Below are 21,328 nucleotides of genomic sequence, written 5' to 3' on the forward strand. Positions count from 1 at the left end.
TAAACACAATATAATAAATAAATATATTTCATTTAACAAATTTCATTAAATTTTTATATTCTATTACTTTTACATTTTTCATAAATCAACAAATCTAATCAAATTGAAACTACATTACTAAAAATTAAATTTACTTTCAGTTATTACATTCGACCAATCATAGAGAAGTATTGCAAGCCCAATGATAGCCATAGACCGAAAAGTGATCTTGTCGAATTACGGCGAATGAAATAAAATTATCGATTAAAGAAAATGTGGTCAAACTACTTATAATTTAATTTAAGAAATTATTACAATAAAATCAAATAAACCTGACGGTCAGGCAATATAGTATATAATAATTATAATTAGGAGATTAATACTATCCCTTTGTGATTTTGATTTCCAAGATTTCATAAAATTTAAATCTTCCATAAATAACCATAACATCTGATAATTTTTGTTCTCAGGGAAGATTTCGTTTAAATACCGTTCACACTTATCTCTGTAACATTATTTGTAACAACTCACGTCAATATATCACGTCAGCAAAATTTACTTATAATTCTCGGCTGAGAATTGATTGTATATTCTTCTATTAATAAAGAAAAAAAAAATAAACAAAAAATACTGGTCTCTGCGAGAATACATATAATCCAATAAATGAGTCATCAGTAAAGGTCAAGCTGGGAGGTCCTATACCTTTTCCGTACACCAAATAGGAATGAGATTTTAATTAAAATGTAATATCAATTAAAACGAATCCGTAATCTACACGCACAAATGCGTATAATTGCATTAGAGAAATAGAATATCCGGTCGAATTTACTCATTGTAAATCCGTTGAAGGTGGTTACATTGATATTGATGAGATAGTGTAGCGATGATTTAGACTTTATACGTATCATTTGTTTCTCTTTTGTCATCGTTTGTTTGTACATTTATTTGTATGTATTATTACACAAGATAACAATTTTTGTCATTATTTTTTACTATTTTTATTATTATTAATAATTTAGATTTCGCCTCGATCAAACTTAATATTGATATAATTTCAAAATTGTACATTTCTACTCTTATTACGTTATTTGTGCAATAGCACAAGTTGAGAAATTTAATAAATTTATTTTCTTACTTTACTATTATACTTCATATCTTAAATACACATATAAATGTATATATTACGTAGAATTTAATCATAAATATATTTACATAAAAAATAGAAAGGTATGTAGCAATATATTATTATTTATTTAATAAAAGAATATTAACTTCAATACAAGTCAGACTTCTTCATTAAACGTGTAAAGTGCGACAAACAAAATTGGTGCAAAATAATGTTTCAAATGTATATGCAGTTAAAAACCTGATACTGTCAGTTTCTGCTCCAACAGTATTTAATTAAACCGTGTGTACATTATTGTTATGAAAATATTATAAATACGTATAAATTTTTGTTAAAAAAAGAAAAAGAAAAAATTTGTGACATTTTGGTTTAACAAATTAATGGAAATATTAAAGCGCTCATATGTTGATCACACATACATCACATATTAGATATAAATTAACCACCCAATTGGTCATCACTATCCAATTGATAATGGTGACGTCTTAAGGCTGCAAACCGTAACCTTTCGGTCTCTAATGTTTGTTCCAATTCCAAAATACGTACTTGTGCTTCCATTTCTAGTCTTTTTGCTTGATGTAATGTTAATTTAGACATATCTAAATCTTCTATAAAATTTCAAATGTTGTAATCAAATCCATAAAAAAAAATATATATCTATGGAATTATTATAAAAGAGTACATTTTTGCATAAAACATTTTATTGAATTCATTTCCCTTACCTGTTTCTTCTACAAGCTGACTACAGCTTTTTGCTGTTGCAACAACACTAGCCGTAGCTTGTGTGACTTCTCTGGACGCTTCAGAAAGAGCAGCTAAATTATTACTATTTCTATTAGCTTTGACTCTACTAGCAACTACAAGTTGTGCCGTGGATGCAGCAATACCTTGCGAAGCGACCATTAATTGTTCGAACTTTCCAGAACCAGCTACAACTTTATCAGCTGCTTCCCTGTCAAGAAGTGTACAAAAATATATATTATTCTAATAATTAAATAATCTCTACATTGTTAATACCTACAATAAGAAATTTGCTCCCATAGCAATAGCTTTTGCAGCAGAGATAAGACCCTCAGACCATTGATGATTTCGTTTGTAAAATTCTGTAGCAGAAGCTGTACCCTATATGTGAAGTAAATATTAATATAATATGATTATTCTTCTTCTTCCTCATTTTATTAGGACTTTGTCCTGTTATAATAGCTTTTTTTATTGCTATTTCTAGGAGCGATTTATTGATATATCATATATAATAATATGATTATTAATAAATAAAAATGATAAATCTATGCATCCGTAAAATATGATCTTTACTAACCTTTCCTTGACTCACAATTTCATGTTGTAATAGACTGGACTTTTTAACTAATATTCTTATACATTTCATTAAATCTGTACACGAGTCTAAAATCTTTCCATTTACTTCTAATTTTATACCTGAATCTGCTGCACGGGATCTATCCAGCATATCCTAATATATAGATTGATTGAGAAAATTGTATCATTAATTTGTTGACAAAAGGTAATTTATTAATGTGTACGAAAGAAAAAACAAAAACTATTAGTTTCTTACTTGCATTCTATTAGCAGCTTCTTCTATAGCTTTATCCATACTAGAAAGTTCATTTTCTACTAATTCACCAATAGCTTCAACATTTCCTTTAGCATTAGATAATTTTTCACTCATAGTTGAGATTTTTTTCGATTGATTTTTAACATTGATTATTTGCTCTTTAGTCATTGGTGATTTTTCTTTGATATATGTGAGCATCATTAAACCTTGTGATCCTAATTGTTTACATTCATCTGCTAAACCTTGAAAAATATTTTATTCATTGTAACACAAATTATCGAATAATATAGAAATATTTTTTCTATTTATCCATCAGAAAAAATAGTGTATGGATTAATATAACTATCTTGAATTAATAGTTTTAGTTTGATGCAAAATTTGATCAAAAAGACTTACTATCACCAAAGACAATATCTGTTGCTGTATTTGAAGTAGATTTGGCATGTATCAAGTATAATGCAAGCATATAAGCAGCATAAGTTGTACTGCGAATTAACATTTTTCCCTTTGTAGCATCACTTACATAACTGTTGTATGATGCATTTAAAGCATCCAGCGAATCCAAGGTTGGATTAACTAATTCTCTCAGGTAATCCGGTGTACAAGTTACAGCAGTTATTGCTGGATTATCAATCGTATGCATTGCATGCTGCAAAATAGACTCTGCTCCGCATATACAGCTCACTAAAATAGTTATGTCGCGATTTGTTAGTTTTTATAAAATATATTTATTATAATATTATATATGAAAATATACGAAAAACTCACAAACTATTTCAAATAGATTAGTATCAGCATCTATTTTCATTTGGTTACGCCATCGTACAGTTTCGGATTCTAAATTTATTATTTTTTGGTCTAACTCTTCTTTTTGTGCTAACAAATCGTGAAGACTACCTTCAACAGCTGCTTTTTCAGATGCGATAAAATCTATTTTTGCTGTTAAAGCCTGAAATACCATTTTAAAGGCATAATTTTATTCATTTAATATATTAAATCATTTATTGTAACGAAAGTAATAATAGTAATGATAAATAAAAAATATTAATAGTCTTATACTAACCAAATTTTGAGTTTTAGCAGCATCAAATTCTTTTCTTACATCATCTAAATCTGCCCTCGCTTGAGCAACTCTTTGTGCTTCTTGTTCAGCAGTAGCTTGTCCTTGTATTAATTCTTGTAAACGTTGTTCTGCTTCAACAGCTCTGCGCTCCGATTGCTCTTGTTGTATTTTTACTCCACCCAATTGTTTATCTACATCAGCTTTCTTTTAAACACAATATATTTAGTTAGCAAAAATAAAGCAAAAAGAAATGAAACACAAAATATTTCAAATCATTTGTATGCATACCTTTCTAATTAAATCAATGTGCTCTTCTCTTAGTTTGGAATATATATCTTTAAGTTTATGAAACTTCTCTTCGACTATCCTATTTTTTTCTATAATAATAATAAAAAAGAAAAATAATAATAATAAAATGTTATGTTCGTAAATACAAATACTGATTTATAATATACCTTTAACTTCCTGAAGTTGAACAAACACATCTTCCTTTTGTTTAGTTATTTCTTGATTTGTTTGCTTTTCATATACAATTTCATTTCCCTAAAATAGAAAATAATGTATAATCAGAGTTATATAATTTCAATCTATATCATCTTCATTGTAAAATTTTGAAAGAATTTTACTTTGGTACTAAGAGCAGATTCCAAATCTAAAACACGATTTCGAAGTTCTCCAACAATGCGTTGATGATCTGTAAGCAATTTATGTAGTTCTTGTCTTTGTCGTCCATTTTCTTGATGTAAATGTTTAATAAGATTATCCCTATAATAATTTTAATCATGTGACTATGTGAAAGTAATTTTTAAGAAACTTTATACATAATTCATTTGTAAGTATAAATGGTTATCAAAGATAATCACCTTTCTGTTAATGCATCGGGTGAAATAGATCCATTCCGAGAAGAATCCAATTGATCACCTGGTAATGAACTTGTATCTGATGTATCAATAAGACTATCAACTACGGTTTCACTATCCAATGATTCCTCTGGAGGTAGTACAACAATTGGTGTAACATATGTTCTTAATTCAGCTTGTATTAGGAAATTTGGTGGATTCTGTAATTAGAAGCATATAATATTTTTATTATAACTGCGCGCCATTGTGTATTTACTATTTAATAATAAATTAATAAAAAAAATTACCTCTGGTAAGGATGGTATTGTTATTAAATGTTTAAAATACTGCATGTGTTTAATAGTATTATAAAAACCTTTCAGTTCTTGAAATTGTTTCGAAAATCTATCGCGATGACCTGTTAATGTATCCGCAGGTAATGCACCATGAAGTTTGAACAAAATTTTAACACAATAATCATATAATTTAGATGCATCTTGAATGCACGGAATTAATGGTGCAAGTCGACACTGTCCACATGGTGTCATTGAATTTGAACGTGACATATCCAATGATCCAAATACTGTAATTTATTAATGTAAGTAACATTTTCATTATTTTAATATTTATTATTATTATTCAAATATTAGTCAAAAAAATACCTGTATGTTGTAAATTTAAAATATCATCCATATAATCAAACATTTCCACTGACATTTGAAAACTAAAGAAAGGAAAAAAAAAGAACAATATATAAATGATGTGTAAGTTTAGAAAACATTGTTTATATTATAGAAAATAAACTTACTAAATATTTATGTCATTTTCACCAATCGCTTCGAGTTCTTCGGCAGTAACCTGAAGATTTCCAGGTATACGTGGATTGCGTTTGTGGAAATCTAACTTTGTAATTAATAATCGTATATACAATTGAATAAGACGGCCGTAACCCTCCCGAAGATGTTGCCATAGTTTTCCAATATCTTCCAATTTACCATAATATCTTTGGGAATCGCTGATTACTTTTGGATGGCCCTCTCGTAATACTTTGTGTAAAACATGGCAAAATTTCCATGCAACGATTTGATGTTCAAATAAAGGTTGCCGTAGTATAAACGTCCAAAATATAGAACCACTTTTATCTTGATATGTGCTGATAATGGCATCTATTATTTAATAAGGATCATTCTATATATATATTACGATATTGAAAGTTAATACATTTCTTAGTAATGTATTAAATAAAAGGATACTGCGTACATGCTTTTCTTTAACAGGGGTTTCAGATGGATTCACTGCTTTTCCAATACTAATGATCTGCAAATAGATATTATTATTTATAAAATAATACAAACAATATATAAACTTAATTAATCTCATTATAAATATACTACAATACAAATGTAGACCAGTAGAAAAAAATATATTATATATATTTATATGTATTATATTAAGCTTTACGTAAGTGTTATATTTATTTATATAATTAAACTATTTTTTACTAAACACACATGTGTTTACTTACCAGTTGATGCAGTTGTTTATCAGTTAATGGTAGTACAGGTGGCATATTAATAGAGCAAAATGATTATAACAAGAAATTATAGCAAATATAATAGCATAATAATCAACACATATAACAGATCATCATTTATTGACTTATCGCTCACCCAAAATACAATATGTGGGTGGATCAAATGCTGCAATAACTGTACACATTATCTGCAAAACTATATGCACAAAAAAGAATAAATTTTTTGTTTAATATAGAAAATTAATAACATATATATAAAATAAATATATTCGAAGCATTACAAGTTTCATTATAATATCTGTCATATTTTAAAGCATAATATATTGATAAAACAAAATAGTCAGAGTTTTGATTATTAAAAATACACCTTTCTATCCCATGAATATGATATAATGGTCAGTATTTAATATTAATAAATTAAAATATTTCAAACATAATTAAGAAAAATATTATAGTCACATATAACTGAAGAGTTAGATTTGATACAAATTTTATAAGGAATGGGAAAATGTACTGATAACAATTACTTATCGAAGAACGAATAAGGGAAAACATAGATAAACGTAGATAAATTTCTACCATATTATCAATTTATAAATTTATATACAAAAATGTGTTATAGATAAATAAACGTTAGATTTGGAATATTGTGTAAACAAAATAAAGAAAACAAAATATAAACACAAGAATCAAATAATAACATTTAAAATAAAGATATAATAATAATGAAAACATACCTGTAATTTGCCGATGTTTTTACGTTCTAAATCCAAATTAGTTTTTCTTTGTTGTAATATTCGTAAGGACAATGAAGCCATGCTAAAATTCTAATAGAAAAAGCGCGATTGATATTTCATCGATATATTTATATACTATAAATGTGTATATGTAGATAAAATGCAACGAATATTTAAATTTTATATCAAGTATGACTACTATCCTACACTGTAAATATTATCATATATAACTTTTGTCAGTCAATTTAGAGATGATTAAAAACGAACCTATTTATTAGCGTTCATTTTCGAAAACACCATTTATATATTATGACATTGACAAAATCTTATTAACTTTATTACACGTTTATATTGTATATCGATACATATATATACATATATATTTATTTTATCAATGAGTGAAAGTGAAAAAAAAAAATTACAATCCTAAGCAGTAAATAAACGGCAATGTCAACGTGACCCACCCTGATGCATGCCGAAGATATTGGTGCAGAATAAAAATTAACCTTCAATGATACACCAATGAAAATGATTGCATGTTGTCTGAGTCTTGCCTTTTCTATCTATTCATATGTATCATGTCATTCATGGCTAACCAATCAGAATTAAGGTTGCTTTTTTACAAGAACGTTTCTGATTGGTGCGTGCTCATTTTTCATCCAATACCACGTAGGATATACTTTAACAATTGAGATTGTTATTTATAATTACAATTAAATTCTTGTAATTAAATAATATGTATAATTATTTTTAATATTTATTGAATATGACATTATTCTAATTACTCTATATATATATAAAATTGAATTAATATGAGATTAAATTGATAAAATTATATGTATTTGATTTACGTATTTTTTTATATTTCTATTACTATTGGTTATTTAACTATTGCATTTGTTCTCATTTGAAATATTTGAAAATGTGCGCGATTTATAAAAACCTAATAAAGTACTTAACTCATACATTGAAAATATTCAATATTTTATTGTATAATATAGCTGTGAAAAATAAAATATACTTATTTCTATTGTTATTTGGAAAGCAACATCATTACAATGAGAATTTTTTATTAACGATAGTGTTGGAGTTATACCTCAATATTCGATTATTTTTTCAATGAAGCAAGTACTGTAAAATATGATATAGATGCTCGGAGTACCTTGAAATTGAATACTTGATGCTTTATTTTCATAATTTATATATATAATAGAGAGTGCCTATTAAAAATTAAAATATATACTTACATTTTTAAATTTCTCGATCGATAACACCAAAACTTTTCCACCTGTTAATTTGCAAGGTTTTGAACTTCTCAGTATAATCATCGATAATAATTTTCTTGATTTTGGTGGCACGTCGTACCATTCTCCGAAATAACTGGAAAACATTGCATAAATAGAAATAAAAAAATTAAAATCATTTTTAAAAATAATTCTTCTCTTACGCAGAATCAGTTAAAAGAACACTGTGATCAATTAATTTTTGTCCTGGAATATTTACAAAGTACAAATGAATTGCCTGACCTATGCAGAAAAAACCTAATCTAATAACTTCGTCCGGTTCTCCTAATTTCATAACAGTCTGAAAATTTAATAATTATAAAATATTAACATTAATATGTAACTCTCTTTTACAATGTAGTACCTGTACTCCAGTAATACTCATTAATAGCATATTAATGAAAATTTCAAAGAATATTTGATGACTATAAGTAGATTCAAGAAGATCTGTAAATCTAATATATATAATTATACAATTACTTCATAATTATATTTATAGTTAAAAATAACGAATTTTTGTTTACACTTACCGTAATATATTTTGATGTTGTTTCATACAATTAATGATGTGGCAATGGATTTTATCATTGATTGAAATATTATTATTACTTCCGTTATCTTTTTTAACACATTTCTTAAGATTTCGCAATCGGTATCTTAAATAAATATAAATAAAATATATATAAATATTATATCTTTATTATTATAATAATTACATACCCAATAACGTTAAAGACTGCAACAGCGTGTTGCACATAACGTACGATTAATGTATCAGTCGCTATCAAAATTGAGATACTTGCAGCGGAAACGGCATATCCGTGCATCAAAATATACCAAAAATATTTTTTTTCGTCGACATTATATTCTGCATAAAATATAAATTTTATCGGTCGTGTTTCGTTAAGAGGAATAACTATGTCAAGAATTTTAGGTGTTAATGGTAATATTATATATGTCAATGCTACGAAGTATATAGAAACTGTAATTAAAACAAAAAATAATTATTAAAAAAATTGGATATTTTCCTATCGTATTTTTATCAAATAAAAAAAAACCGACGTACCTGTATATATAATAGTCATCTTTTTACCTTCTTCAATATATTTTTTAAAAATAACAGCGTCATTTTCTTTGATTAAATATTGAAATTCCACTTGCGTTTGTTTCAAAAGTTTTCTCATCTATAAAACAAAAATATTAATTATTAAACTAAAATTCTAAAGTAATTTTTTCTTTTTTCTCAATAAAGTTTTTACCTTGTGAATATTAATTTTACAATTGAATCCTTTGCATATAATCATTGATTCAGTTAAAAGAGGAGTCAAACATTCAATCGTAGTGTCTATATTGTCCAAAACATCCCATAATTTGAATATCTATTTGTGTATATTAGTATATGTAGAAGAACGTATGTATTCGTATTTGATTTTATATATATACACACACAAATAGTTAGATATTTTATAATAAAAGTAACAAAAACATATATATAATATAAATAATTAATTATAAGATACCTGCGGTATAACAAGAGAGAGTATTAGAATAATTAAACAAGTGTGTATAATAATTCGTTGAATGAAAGGTTGATACGGCCAAAGACCAATGCAACATAATAAAAATTTATTAATTTTATATAAAGGATCATCGAATAAATCCATTTTATTTACTTTGACGACACGAACAATTTGAAAATATTTTATAATTATGATTGATTGTGTATGAAATATTGGTAGAAACGTACTATTTTACAGTCAAGCTCGTTACTGAATCGTAAGTTATATCGTTTTCACGGAGAAATGTAATTTTCGAATATAGATCGACAAACATTACAGTAATTACAAGGTAATAAAACAAGACTGTAAATTATACTATTTATTTTGCAATTAGTCGAAAGTTGTTGAAATAAAGTTTTATTAACTTTATTAATTATTACTCATCCTTTTCATGGTTGGTCTCACCTCTTTCTTCTACCTTTTCAATATCATAGACATCATTTTTATATATGAGATAAAAACCGATCATAAATATTATTAATTATTGTTTCATAAACACGAAAAAATATGAAATAATAATTTTTTTTTTTCAGATATATATAAAAGACTTTTTAAACATACTATTTGAAAATAATTAATTGGATTACTAAATGAAAATAAAATAATAATTAATATAAAATTATTAATAGAATTAATTAAATAAACACCTACAAAATCAGGAAATATTATAATTTATTATTATCGAAGTTAATGACCTCGGATATCGGTGTCGGTGTTTCTGTCCGATAATAAAATTGATAACAGAGAGTAAAAGATAGTTATATAGTATTTATATACATACATTAATCGATATGGTTGTCGTTTTAATGTTTTTTTTTTTCTGTATTTTACTATTTTCTTTTCTCTCTCTCTTTCTCTTTCTCTTTCTTTTAAACACATTTTGTAATTTTTTAATATTATTTAAAAAATTATTTTCATTTTTATTTAGATATTATTTATATACCTTATAAATTTTCTATTACGGTAAAATTCTTTTATTACTATTTTATTACAATTAATCATTAATTTTAATACATAGAGATTTTTTACCGAAATGATGGCTCTAAATTTGCTTATGGTTGCATTTTTACGTAGAAATGTTAAGATTTTATCGTACCGATGATAATACCGTGAAGTAAGACATAGCCGTTTGAACTAACTTTAGGAAAATAAATAAATAAATAAAAGAAAAAAATATACGAAGAGTTAATATTATATATATATATATAAATACTATATTTTATATTATTTAATAAAAATTCTTACCGAAACAAAATTTTCTAATGTCATAGAATATAAACCACCAGCCATTAATTGGCATGGTGTCATACTACGTAATAATATTAAACCAAGTGTTTTTCTGCCTTTCGTGGAAAGTTTATACCAATATGACTCATAACTAAATATATAAAAATATATAAAAATATATATATATCATTTTTTATGTATAAGATATAATTTATTTATATTTTTACAAATTCTCTACAATCATCTTACCAATCTTCAAATACCTTAAGACTGTGATCAATTATCCTTTGACCCGGTAGTGTTAAGAAAAAAAGATGAAATGCTTCACCTAGTGTTAAAAAACCAAATCTAAATACATTTGACAAACTATGTATATTGATTATAGTCTGAAAAAAATAAGAAAAAAGAAATTAAAACTCTTAAATAAAAAATATACTGGTTGTCTTCATTAATTGAACCGAATTATAACTTTGTCCTTTATACAGATAGAAAAAACTTACGAAGTACTTACTTGAACTCCTGTAATACTTATGCCTATTACATTAAGTAATAATAACGCCATTAAAGATTCTGCGTAACATTTTTGGAGTAATTCAACGTATCTTTAAAAAAGAATTAAATTCTCATTGCATGTCAATTAGTATAATTTTCATTTCTAATGGTTAACAGTAGTATTAATACAATGATTATATTAAAATAATATCGTAAAATATTTATATTAATGTTGTATCAATATATTCATATAAAAAAAAGTGGAATAGAAGGGGTAGAAGAAGAACAAAAGATTATATTACTTACTCAATGGCATATTTATGTCTTTTGACACAAAATGAAAGCTCTTGACAATTTTCTTCGTCCTGTTTCTCATCGTAATTATGATATTTTTTTTTATTAAACACATTGTTGTCATATCTTTCGTCGATATTCTTGCATTTACCTACATTATTTAATCGATAGCTACAAAAAAATGATTGTAAATATTAATGATATATATTTTTTAGAAAGATGCGTACAAATATATTGAAAACACTTACGATAAAATCGCAAATATACCGCAAGCATGTTCTGAATATACTATGTACAGTGTGTCTGTTGCAATTAAAACTGCAATTACTAATAATGTAATTGCATAATCGTAGAACAAAATTTCATTAAAGTATATTTCTTCGGCTACAAAAAATTCCGTACAAAAAAGAAGTTCCATTTTTCGTGACACGTTTGACGGTGATACAATATTAAGAACGACCGGTGATAAAGGTATTGATAAATATAATGTAGTTGTCAAACTTATGTATACTGTGAATAGAGAATATAAAAGAATAAATATTAATATATTGTAAAAATACGCGTATATGATATATATATAATATTGTATCAATTGGAATAGTTATCTGTTGATTTTAACATACACGTATACCATATTGTTAATTTCCGCCCGGATTCAGAATATGTTGAAAGAATTGCCATTTCTTTAACATCTGTCAAACCTTTCCAATCTTTTTCAATATGTTTTAAAAGAATTTGAAACTATGAAATATTAAGTAATGTGTTTATAAAATGAAATAATATATTATTATTTTAAAATAAATTAATATAAATAATTTTTAATAATATATTTATATCATATTTTATAAACTAAAATATATCTGTATCATTTATTTTAATATAAACAATACACACATACTATATACATGTATATATTAAATTATAAAATATATAACATTACATGATTCATATGATAACCGACATTAAATGCTTTTATCATAGAACAATTAATCACCAGTATGGGGGGTATGCATTCAATGAAAGCATCCATATCAGTTGTCCCTAATTCGATTATTTTAATTACCTGAAATAAAGAAAAATAAATATTATAAATAATTTTATATTAAATAAATTTGGCATACTCTATATAGAAAGATTTTGTTTTTTTTTATATTATATTCATTCGTAAGCATGGTGACCCGAAAGTCGCTTTATCAAGAAAGAGTAAAAGAAAATGAAAAAAAAATATTAATTTATTAATAAAGTTATATATATAGAATATTTTGTTTTTCATTTCATTATTTAAATCTTCAGTTATAGTGTTATTAAAACAGTATGGGTCCACGATGCCGTTATTTCAAATACCTGCTAACAAAATGATTACAATTTTTCAATTTGATAAAACGACTATGGGGCCATTCATTCGGCAAAATATTATTTTTGTCTGTTTTTATATTTTTTTACCTCTGGCACGTACATAGTAAAAAAGATAAATATAACAAAATAGAATAATAATTTACTTCTTATAGAATTGTCTAATGGCCACATACCAAAATAAGACATTAAACGTTTATTTAATACGTAGTATCGTTGCTCAAAGAAATCCATCGTGCAATGAACAACTTCGAGAATTTATTTGAAAGCTGTGGATATTAGTATCGATTTAAGATATCAACTTTGTATAATATGTTACTTAGCTGTTATTTAGAGTGTCAAGGAAATAATGAGCGACAATTTTCCTTCTTTACTGTGTAATTTCACTTTCGATCGATTCAGCTTTAGTTAACAATTTTCTTCGGCAAAATTGATACTACTAAAGTTGTTATTGTTAATATAGAAAAATGGTAGTCTGTAAATAATATTCAATTATGCTCTATTTATTAGAGAAATATAGTTCTCCAACAATTTATCAAATTGCGTATAAGAACAGTTTAAACCACAGTAATATTTAGATCATTTCTCTATTACATAAAAAAAACCTTGTATATCAATCACGTTTGTCATGTAATATTTTAAACTACGATATTATTACATATTATTTTCATATTTCGATGTGGTCATTTATGTGGGTGTTTTTCTTTTTGAAAATAATTCATAGTTATGGGACACACAGTAGGATTCCCTAGTATTTCTTTCTTCTTAGAACACTTTCAAATGTTTCTCGTTATCGTTGATTTACTCGAAACACAAAATGTTTTTAACCTATGGATTACACAGGTAATACTTTTTCAATTTATCTTATTTCATTGGATTTGTGTATTATGGTATCTCTTTGCTATTGTTATTACAGGAATAATACAATAATTTTAATTATAACTAAATAACGAATATCAAGCTGAAGAAGAAGTTGTACAAGAAAATATTTATTGAAACATAATACATATATAAATATTAATATATTGATATTATATCAAACTCACTCATGATCTTTTTCTTTTGCCATAGCATTCTTCCTTAGGAAGTAGGATTCTAGGTTAATATAGGATAATAGGTTTCTGTATCCTAAAAATGAGCAGAAATGATAAACAGTTTTTATTAAATTCGATCATTTTTCAAAAATAGTTCGGTAATATATGTTGCAAGAAAATTGACATTAAAAAATACAAAAAATTTTAAAACAGTCTTACTGTTTGATAACAGTAATTAGTTTTATGGCTCTTATCCCAAGAAGATGTACAATTGTTTAAAATTATTGTGTTAAATGTCCAGATCTCCAAAAAATACTTATTTATGCATTATCTTAATTTGTACCTACTGTGAATTATTTATTAATTTTACATTCGCATCGATCTAAGTTTTGCTATTAGATGTTCACTATTAGGTTTACTAAATAAAATTGTTAGACACTTAGAGACAACATCTTGGCACTTAACTATTAGTTTTTCTCTGAAAACAAAAGAAAAAAGGGAAAGAGTAGACAGGTACTTCTTTTACGTCAATTTTAAATAAACCAATGTTTTTTTTAATATTATAAGAATAAAATCGTTTACCTGTTAAAAGAATTAGTAATATTTTGATTTTGGATAATGTAATTGATTAAATTTGCAGTGGAATCTATTAAATGGAATTCATTTCCTTTGTTTAACCAAATACGTGTATTTTTTCCAATCATCCTAAAAGAAAAAAAATGTAAAGTAATTATGTAATATGAGTATTATTTTAATTTTGTATTGAACAGAAATACTTATCACAATAGTTTTATACATACTTATCATAGTAATCTAAAAGATCTTCCATCGATACACCTAACTTTAAAAATACTGTAATAATACAATTATTTGAAGTTTTTAATTTACATGCTTTTATTTCCAATTGTTCTATTAAGAACTCTGAAAGAAGAATTAATTCATTCGATTTATTAGTCTTTAATAAATTTCTAATGTTTTTCGTATATTTTTGGATTGCCTACCTATCGGAAAACAATGTGGTGATCCTGAATATTCTTGACCAAGAATCTTAACTTTGGTCATTAGAATCGCCATTTTATCTTCTGGAGATGACGCTTCAGCATTTTTTAATTCTAAAATTAAAAATGCAATTACAAATTTAATCATATTAAAATAGAAATAGGTGCTCTATATATGTGTCTTAAAAATAAATACCATTGTTGATTATATTGGTCCAAATTCCTTGAATTAACATTGCATCTTGGTGTCCGGAACAATGAATTATAGCAAGTTTACATTCTAAAAGTTCTAAAGGTTCTGCATATTCCTCATAAAGCTATCAAAAGAAATACATGAATTGTTAATTTTCAAATTAATATTTTATTAATACAAATATTATTAAATTTACAAACCTGTGTAATATCGAGTAACGAAGAATTCAACTTTAACTTAGCATCACGGACAGTCACAGGATCGAAAATATGTTGCTGGCTACAGATCGTATCTAGTATCTATTAAATAATTAAAAAATATATAAATATTGTTTATATATCTATATATATTGATACAAATATAACATTATTTGTATTTAATAGATCATATAACTTACTTGTTGTTGTATCCTAGCAACCTCTAATTTATCTTCTAATTCACGTAAGAAAATTCCAAGATAAGGTGCATAACCGGCTTGATCACTTCGCATACAAACAACTGCACGTGCTAAATATTCTACTCTTTCTGACAATGATATCTCTGAACTATAAAGATATATTAAATTTAGTATAGCATACATAAACTAAATAAACTTTTAATAAATAAAATATAAATATAAAAATATATAAATACGTACGAAGGTTTAGTAGCCAAAGAATCTAAAATTTTTGCCGCAGCAGCATGATTTTTATTTCTTTCATAAAATTGCCAAAGTAATTCGGGTGCATTAACACGACTCAAATAAGTTTCTAATGAAGATGCTGCAAGAGCAACAAGTTCTCCGTGTAGTCCTCTTTCAATCATCCATATATATACCGCAGTATGAAGTATTTCACAAGGGGAATGTAATGCATCATTTATAATCTCATATAACTAAAAAGTATAATATTTGAAATATTAAAAATGTTCAAATGTTTTTTTTATCTACAGTTGCCGTGAAACTTCTTTTGCCCCTGTGTTACTCCCAGAGACTTTTTCTCAGAAACAAACAGTACATATATATGTATATCTAATGCAACATGTATTTTTCCCTCTGTCTCTATGATTTTTGGTATAACATATTAATATTTCATTAACATATCTTATTTTAGACTAACTTACTATGTCTTTTGTAAGTATTATTGGTACAGCAGAAGTATTATGTAGAGCTGGTCCCGGTTTACTTGGTATAGTTGGTGTTAACGGACTTGACATGTTCTGATTAAAAATGTGATCCAACATTGAAGTAAATTCTTTGTAAATTTCTAATCTATAATAAAAAAGATATATATTTATATATATGTATACATATATGAAATGTATTATTCATAATCACGTCATTTTATTTGATAAATAAAAATGATTAAAATATCATACCGTTTTATATAAGCCATATTTCCTTCTTGATCTTCTACAGGTTCATTATTTTTATAAAAATGTAATGCAGCATTATGAGGATCTATTCTTTTTGCACAGCAGATACATAATTCTAGAACTCCTGTATAAAACTGGCAAGCCACAAATTGCTGACACACGGCACTTAAATTTAATCTTGGTGCTACTTCTTTACAAAGCTGCATATGAAAAATCAATAGTTAGTTTATATTGAAATTTAATTAAATTTTATAAATAAGAAATATATATTAATATTTTTTACCTTTAATGCAGATTGCAAATAAACTTGTTTCTCATCTGAATTTTTACAATTCTTTGCTTTCAATATTATTTCATTTGCCTACAATTTATTGTTGTAAATATGTTTATTAAAAATAATTATTATTATAAAGTATAGAAATGTAAATTAAATATTTTCAAAATATTATTTTGATAAAAATAATACATATATACATACAATTAGCATACCTTTGAACATACTGCATCTTCACTTCTATACAAATTTGGACAAACCTCTCTTAATCTGGAACTTACTGCATCTATAGATGCATTGTCGCCAAGATAACTGAAAATATTTGTAATTAAATGTAATTGAAAAATTAAAATATTTATGTATATACATAATATATATATTATACCTATCAATTAAATGAATGATAAGTAAAGATGATATTTCATGTCCAATTAAGATTAAATCCCTAAACGTGGCCGTAGAAAATTGACTAATTTGATCCTAAAGAAAAGGGAGAGGAAAATAAAATTAGTGATTAGAAAAAAATATAAGAAAATTATAACAAACGACAATTACCTTAGAAAGACAATTAATAATATTATTTAATTGGTTCTCGCATAAAATCTCCCATAAACCTAACACCTCACAAGCATGAGTAATAAAAACTTTTAGAGCATCTAAGGAATTTCTTTCCTCTACAATAGGTTCTTGATAAAGATTAGGTAACGTTGTTTCAAATTCATCCGTGATACTTCTTGTACTATTATGTCTGTAATAATAATTTGAGAAATATACATACAGCTTACATTAAATTTATAGGACTTATGTAATAGTGTGATACATACTGCTTAGTAATATTTGTATTTTTGTTAAGAAAAAACCTTAAAGCTTGTAGATGATTCAATATCCATCTAATTTGATTAGGTGGAATTGTACTAAATATCTGTAACACATTATAAAATATAATACAAGAATTATATCTATATATTATCTGATGTCATAGTAATTTATTTCTATTTAGTTACCTGAGTTTTATTGTTTACAAGTTCTTGTTTTATACAACGCAGATTCCATATAGGTCGAAGTATTCTTCCTACATACAAATATAAACCTCCGTGCTTTGCTGAAAATTGTTGCAAAGTAACATCAGAATTTAGACCCATTTGTGGTTGTTGCCTAAATGCTTGAGGTCTTGTATCAAAAATTTGTACTCTAGGTGTTGATGAACGTAGGTCTCCTGCTAAAATAAAAATTAACTATTATTTTTTGTTCTGCTTATTTATATCAGAGTGTATATATGTTTAGTAATACCTGTATGTATATTAGGAAAATTGCTATGCCTATCAATTGTAGGAATAATCCCTGATACTTTTTGTCCACCGTATAAGAAAAAGGCTCTTGCTGCCCATTCACATAACTAGAATTAAAAGAAGAAAATATACTTTGACATATTATTATTATCATTATATAAATTGCAATAAATATATTTATAAAGTACTTGAGTGTTTTGAGAAGATTCTAATGTAGCTAAAATTAAACATGTTGCACATGCTTGTTCTGGAGATTGCGATTGAAAATAAGCTCGCACTGATTCTGTATCAGGTCCACGTTGTTCTAGCAAAAGTTGCCTTAAAATGTCTACAGGACGTACTTGAATTAAAATTATTGCACCCTATGAAGAAATAAACAAAATTATCAGATACGAAAGGTAATATCAAAATAGATTTTATAAATAATATATTTATTTATTTTTAATACCTGAGTTGTTAAAAATATAAACTTTCTAGGTGGCTCCATGTGTTGTCTAACAAGAAGAGGTGGTTCTCCTTGTGTAATGCTTAGTTTATCCATATGCATAGCCGATTCTCCAATAATTTCTGCCATTGCCCACACGGGACTATCAAGAGGTAGGATACTTTGAGTTTCAGCTAAATAATTTGTGAAAGGATATGCATCGTTACTTAAACACCATGCACTTTCTGTATCACCACCGCAGACAAGTATTAATGTTCCTATAGACGAAAAAATAAATGATATGAAGACAATATTTTTAAACAAATTAATGTTTATCAAATTTTATTAAGTTCTAAATTAATCAACCTTTTCTGTAATGCGCCATTTGAACCTTTTTGGGCCTTGTTACTGGAGCATTGGCAGCATAGCCTGGTGGCAATCTGACATGTATTAATTGAAGTCCTTGCGGTCTACTCGATGGATTTGAAGGTGGTGTGCAGCAGAAATAAAAGCGTGTTCCAGTAGCTGCCACCACAACCAAATTCAAATGTATCGATTCACTTTCTGTTATAGCAGATATGCTCACCAGAGGTCGAAAATTATTACTATCAAGAGTTCTATATTAAATAAATATAAATATATAATTTTTGTGTATTTATAAAAATTATATAAGAACTTTAAATATAAAAAATTGCATACTTGACAACATGAACAGTATTTTGAACTAGTGAACTTTGAGAAAAAGATGTAACTTTGGATGCACCACCATTATCAATATCCCAAACGGTAATAGTACCTTTGTCTCCTAAAGTATATAAAATATTACGAGAATCATCTATGGAAATTTGTATTATTGCTTCTTCTTCAGATAAAGCCATAGTTACAAATGAAGGTATTACAAACGATAATGGCCCTTCAGAATGATTAACTTTTTTACAACGTTTACTAAACCAACTACTTTCTGCCTGTAAACAACATATAAATATTTATTTGATGAAAATGATATTTTCAATATTTCTATTTCTTTTAATTTTCCAATATATTTACCTGATAACATATTTCAAATAATGAACCATCTCTACCACCAAGAAAAATTCTACCAGTATTCGTATTGGCAATGGTGGTTATACCAATACCATCAGTAGTGACAGTAAAAATGGGTTCTGGTACCAATTGCATTTCTATTGATTTATCTGTTAATAAAATGATTTCATTGTATATGAACATAAAACATGTATGAGAGAGGATATTAATAAACAGAAAAAAAACAGAAGAAGAAATATATTACCATTATCATTCTCATTCAGTATTACTGCCAGTATAGTTATTTCAACTGTTGTAGTCAAAATTAATAGATATTTGACATACCCTTGAAATATGCCTGGTTTTGGTTTGGTTAAACCAACGCTTATAATAGTCTCGTTCAATCCATCAAAGTATGCGACATCAGCTCTACAAGATAAAATTTTTCAATTATAAACAATTAGTGTATTTCATTATTTCATTATCAAGAAAATAATAAATATTACTCGTTTTCATATGACCACACATAAATATCGCTATCAATCGTAAGCCATGCTTTCGAAATTTCTGTGAATAAACCCATCATACAATGACATTGCATATCTAAATAAATATTAAGAAAATAATACACATTTAAAATACAAATGACTGTAAACTATTTAAAAACATATATATATATATATATATAAAATATTATAAGGATACGGCCAAAATGTTCCATAACTTCAGATGGTAAAGGAATTTTACTATGTATTTTCATTTGATTTATATTTGTCAAATTTATTGATGATCCATTTAAACTTGGATAATCATGATCGTCAAGACCACTAACAGTTGGTCCACCTATTAAAATATTATCTTTATTAATAATTGGTTACATAATATAATATTAAATAATAATAAAATCTAATATGTATTATAACATATTACATACCTTGAATATTGCATCGCATTAAATTAATTAAAGATGGAAAATTACTATCTGCAGTGATATGTTTATCAACCATTTTCCCAGCCATTTCTAAAGCATCTAAATGTATTTTAAGCGGCTCCATTTCTGTAAGTGACATTTTCTTAACGTTTTACTCTTCAATACTGAAATAAACAAGTTGTATAAGAACAATGTATTATAATGAAAAATATTGATATCTATTTATGGATTACATATTCAAATGCATAGATTAGTTAAGAAATTATTCAAATTATCTAACAATACATATTTATGTATTATTTTCTTCAATAATGTTTTTTCACTCTTAAAAAACCGGTACGTAGAGGTTAACTCACAATATAAATAAAATCAACAATAATTGTTATTGCATATAATTGTACATATACATATAACTTTTGACAAAAATTTATATTAACATATATAATTATAATTATATACCTGAACTAATGATATCTTCTTAAAGTTTTAATTAAAACTGTTTACGCATATTAATCAACGACAGGTATCCGCACGAGGTTCACACCCGTTTGATTCGCGCCACACATTCAGTTTGATAAACTTAAAGGCCGAAAAAATAAATATAGTTGATTATAAACTCACAATGTTCACTTCAAGTTACTTTACGTCATATGATGTGTGTGTACAAATTCGTGCTGGCATAAAATATAATGAATTATAAGCTATATTCACATTTGTTTATTTATTTATATATGGTATTATAGTTATATT

At 26.0% G+C, this 21,328-nt stretch overlaps 3 protein-coding genes across 7 annotated transcripts; all 3 read right to left on the reverse strand.

Annotated features, from left to right (window-relative positions):
* Positions 1–1,209: 1,209 nt before the first annotated feature.
* LOC106786953 (huntingtin-interacting protein 1) lies at positions 1,210–7,405 on the reverse strand. 3 transcript variants are annotated; one of them, XM_014748879.1, is made up of 19 exons: positions 7,316–7,405; positions 6,852–6,941; positions 6,106–6,310; positions 5,834–5,897; positions 5,389–5,746; positions 5,243–5,304; positions 4,889–5,163; positions 4,605–4,801; positions 4,368–4,506; positions 4,197–4,284; positions 4,030–4,118; positions 3,742–3,945; positions 3,447–3,627; positions 3,075–3,362; positions 2,679–2,920; positions 2,424–2,576; positions 2,127–2,227; positions 1,828–2,057; positions 1,210–1,713 (listed from the first exon to the last, which is right to left on the reverse strand). In XM_014748879.1, the coding sequence occupies exons 3-19, from the start codon at positions 6,148–6,150 to the stop codon at positions 1,544–1,546; spliced, it is 2,886 nt and encodes a 961-aa protein (XP_014604365.1). In that variant the 5' UTR covers positions 6,151–6,310; positions 6,852–6,941; positions 7,316–7,405; the 3' UTR covers positions 1,210–1,543. The 3 variants fall into 3 exon arrangements, with proteins under 3 accessions (XP_014604365.1, XP_014604356.1, XP_014604374.1); XM_014748870.1 differs by having other exon boundaries at positions 7,119–7,346; XM_014748888.1 differs by having other exon boundaries at positions 1,212–1,710; positions 7,119–7,348.
* Positions 7,406–7,959: 554 nt separating this feature from the next.
* Positions 7,960–13,306, reverse strand: LOC106785714. The gene is made up of 14 exons (XM_014746398.1): positions 13,206–13,306; positions 12,330–12,416; positions 11,955–12,216; positions 11,719–11,877; positions 11,432–11,522; positions 11,170–11,306; positions 10,939–11,071; positions 10,099–10,111; positions 8,855–9,116; positions 8,665–8,790; positions 8,499–8,589; positions 8,299–8,435; positions 8,099–8,231; positions 7,960–8,013 (listed from the first exon to the last, which is right to left on the reverse strand). The coding sequence occupies exons 1-14, from the start codon at positions 13,291–13,293 to the stop codon at positions 7,960–7,962; spliced, it is 1,773 nt and encodes a 590-aa protein (XP_014601884.1). The 5' UTR covers positions 13,294–13,306.
* Positions 13,307–14,032: 726 nt separating this feature from the next.
* LOC106786861 (nuclear pore complex protein Nup155) lies at positions 14,033–21,306 on the reverse strand. 3 transcript variants are annotated; one of them, XM_014748724.1, is made up of 28 exons: positions 21,038–21,306; positions 20,582–20,742; positions 20,353–20,490; positions 20,154–20,250; positions 19,913–20,076; positions 19,672–19,817; positions 19,324–19,589; positions 18,991–19,241; positions 18,649–18,902; positions 18,389–18,562; positions 18,202–18,307; positions 17,916–18,130; positions 17,736–17,833; positions 17,467–17,659; positions 17,297–17,391; positions 17,127–17,223; positions 16,921–16,998; positions 16,641–16,837; positions 16,386–16,533; positions 15,922–16,157; positions 15,682–15,829; positions 15,485–15,583; positions 15,288–15,408; positions 15,095–15,205; positions 14,894–15,014; positions 14,676–14,798; positions 14,441–14,571; positions 14,033–14,187 (listed from the first exon to the last, which is right to left on the reverse strand). In XM_014748724.1, the coding sequence occupies exons 2-27, from the start codon at positions 20,715–20,717 to the stop codon at positions 14,460–14,462; spliced, it is 3,924 nt and encodes a 1,307-aa protein (XP_014604210.1). In that variant the 5' UTR covers positions 20,718–20,742; positions 21,038–21,306; the 3' UTR covers positions 14,033–14,187; positions 14,441–14,459. The 3 variants fall into 3 exon arrangements, with proteins under 3 accessions (XP_014604210.1, XP_014604218.1, XP_014604199.1); XM_014748732.1 differs by lacking the exon at positions 14,033–14,187 and having other exon boundaries at positions 14,195–14,571; positions 20,582–20,704; XM_014748713.1 differs by lacking the exon at positions 14,033–14,187 and having other exon boundaries at positions 14,195–14,571.
* Positions 21,307–21,328: the final 22 nt, after the last annotated feature.

This window comes from Polistes canadensis, unplaced genomic scaffold, assembly GCF_001313835.1.
Source record: "Polistes canadensis isolate GaletaPanama2010 unplaced genomic scaffold, ASM131383v1 scaffold_3, whole genome shotgun sequence".
Classification (NCBI taxonomy): Eukaryota; Metazoa; Arthropoda; class Insecta; order Hymenoptera; family Vespidae; genus Polistes; species Polistes canadensis.

Excerpts from the sequence above, each read along its gene's own strand:
- LOC106786861 (XM_014748724.1), bottom strand. The coding sequence starts at position 20,717 with ATGTCACTTACAGAAATGGAGCCGCTTAAAATACATTTAGATGCTTTA. Across the intron at positions 17,834-17,915 it reads TTGTAAACAATAAAACTCAG|ATATTTAGTACAATTCCACC; the intron begins GTAACTAAATAG and ends AATGTGTTACAG. Across the intron at positions 15,409-15,484 it reads CGTTACTCGATATTACACAG|CTTTATGAGGAATATGCAGA; the intron begins GTTTGTAAATTT and ends TTCTTTTGATAG.
- LOC106786953 (XM_014748879.1), bottom strand. The coding sequence starts at position 6,150 with ATGCCACCTGTACTACCATTAACTGATAAACAACTGCATCAACTG. Across the intron at positions 5,164-5,242 it reads TTTAAATTTACAACATACAG|TATTTGGATCATTGGATATG; the intron begins GTATTTTTTTGA and ends AATAAATTACAG. Across the intron at positions 4,285-4,367 it reads AATCTGCTCTTAGTACCAAA|GGAAATGAAATTGTATATGA; the intron begins GTAAAATTCTTT and ends TTTCTATTTTAG.
- LOC106785714 (XM_014746398.1), bottom strand. The coding sequence starts at position 13,293 with ATGGATTTCTTTGAGCAACGATACTACGTATTAAATAAACGTTTAATG. Across the intron at positions 12,217-12,329 it reads ATTAACAATATGGTATACGT|TATACATAAGTTTGACAACT; the intron begins GTATGTTAAAAT and ends CTCTATTCACAG. Across the intron at positions 11,072-11,169 it reads CTTAAGGTATTTGAAGATTG|TTATGAGTCATATTGGTATA; the intron begins GTAAGATGATTG and ends TTATATATTTAG.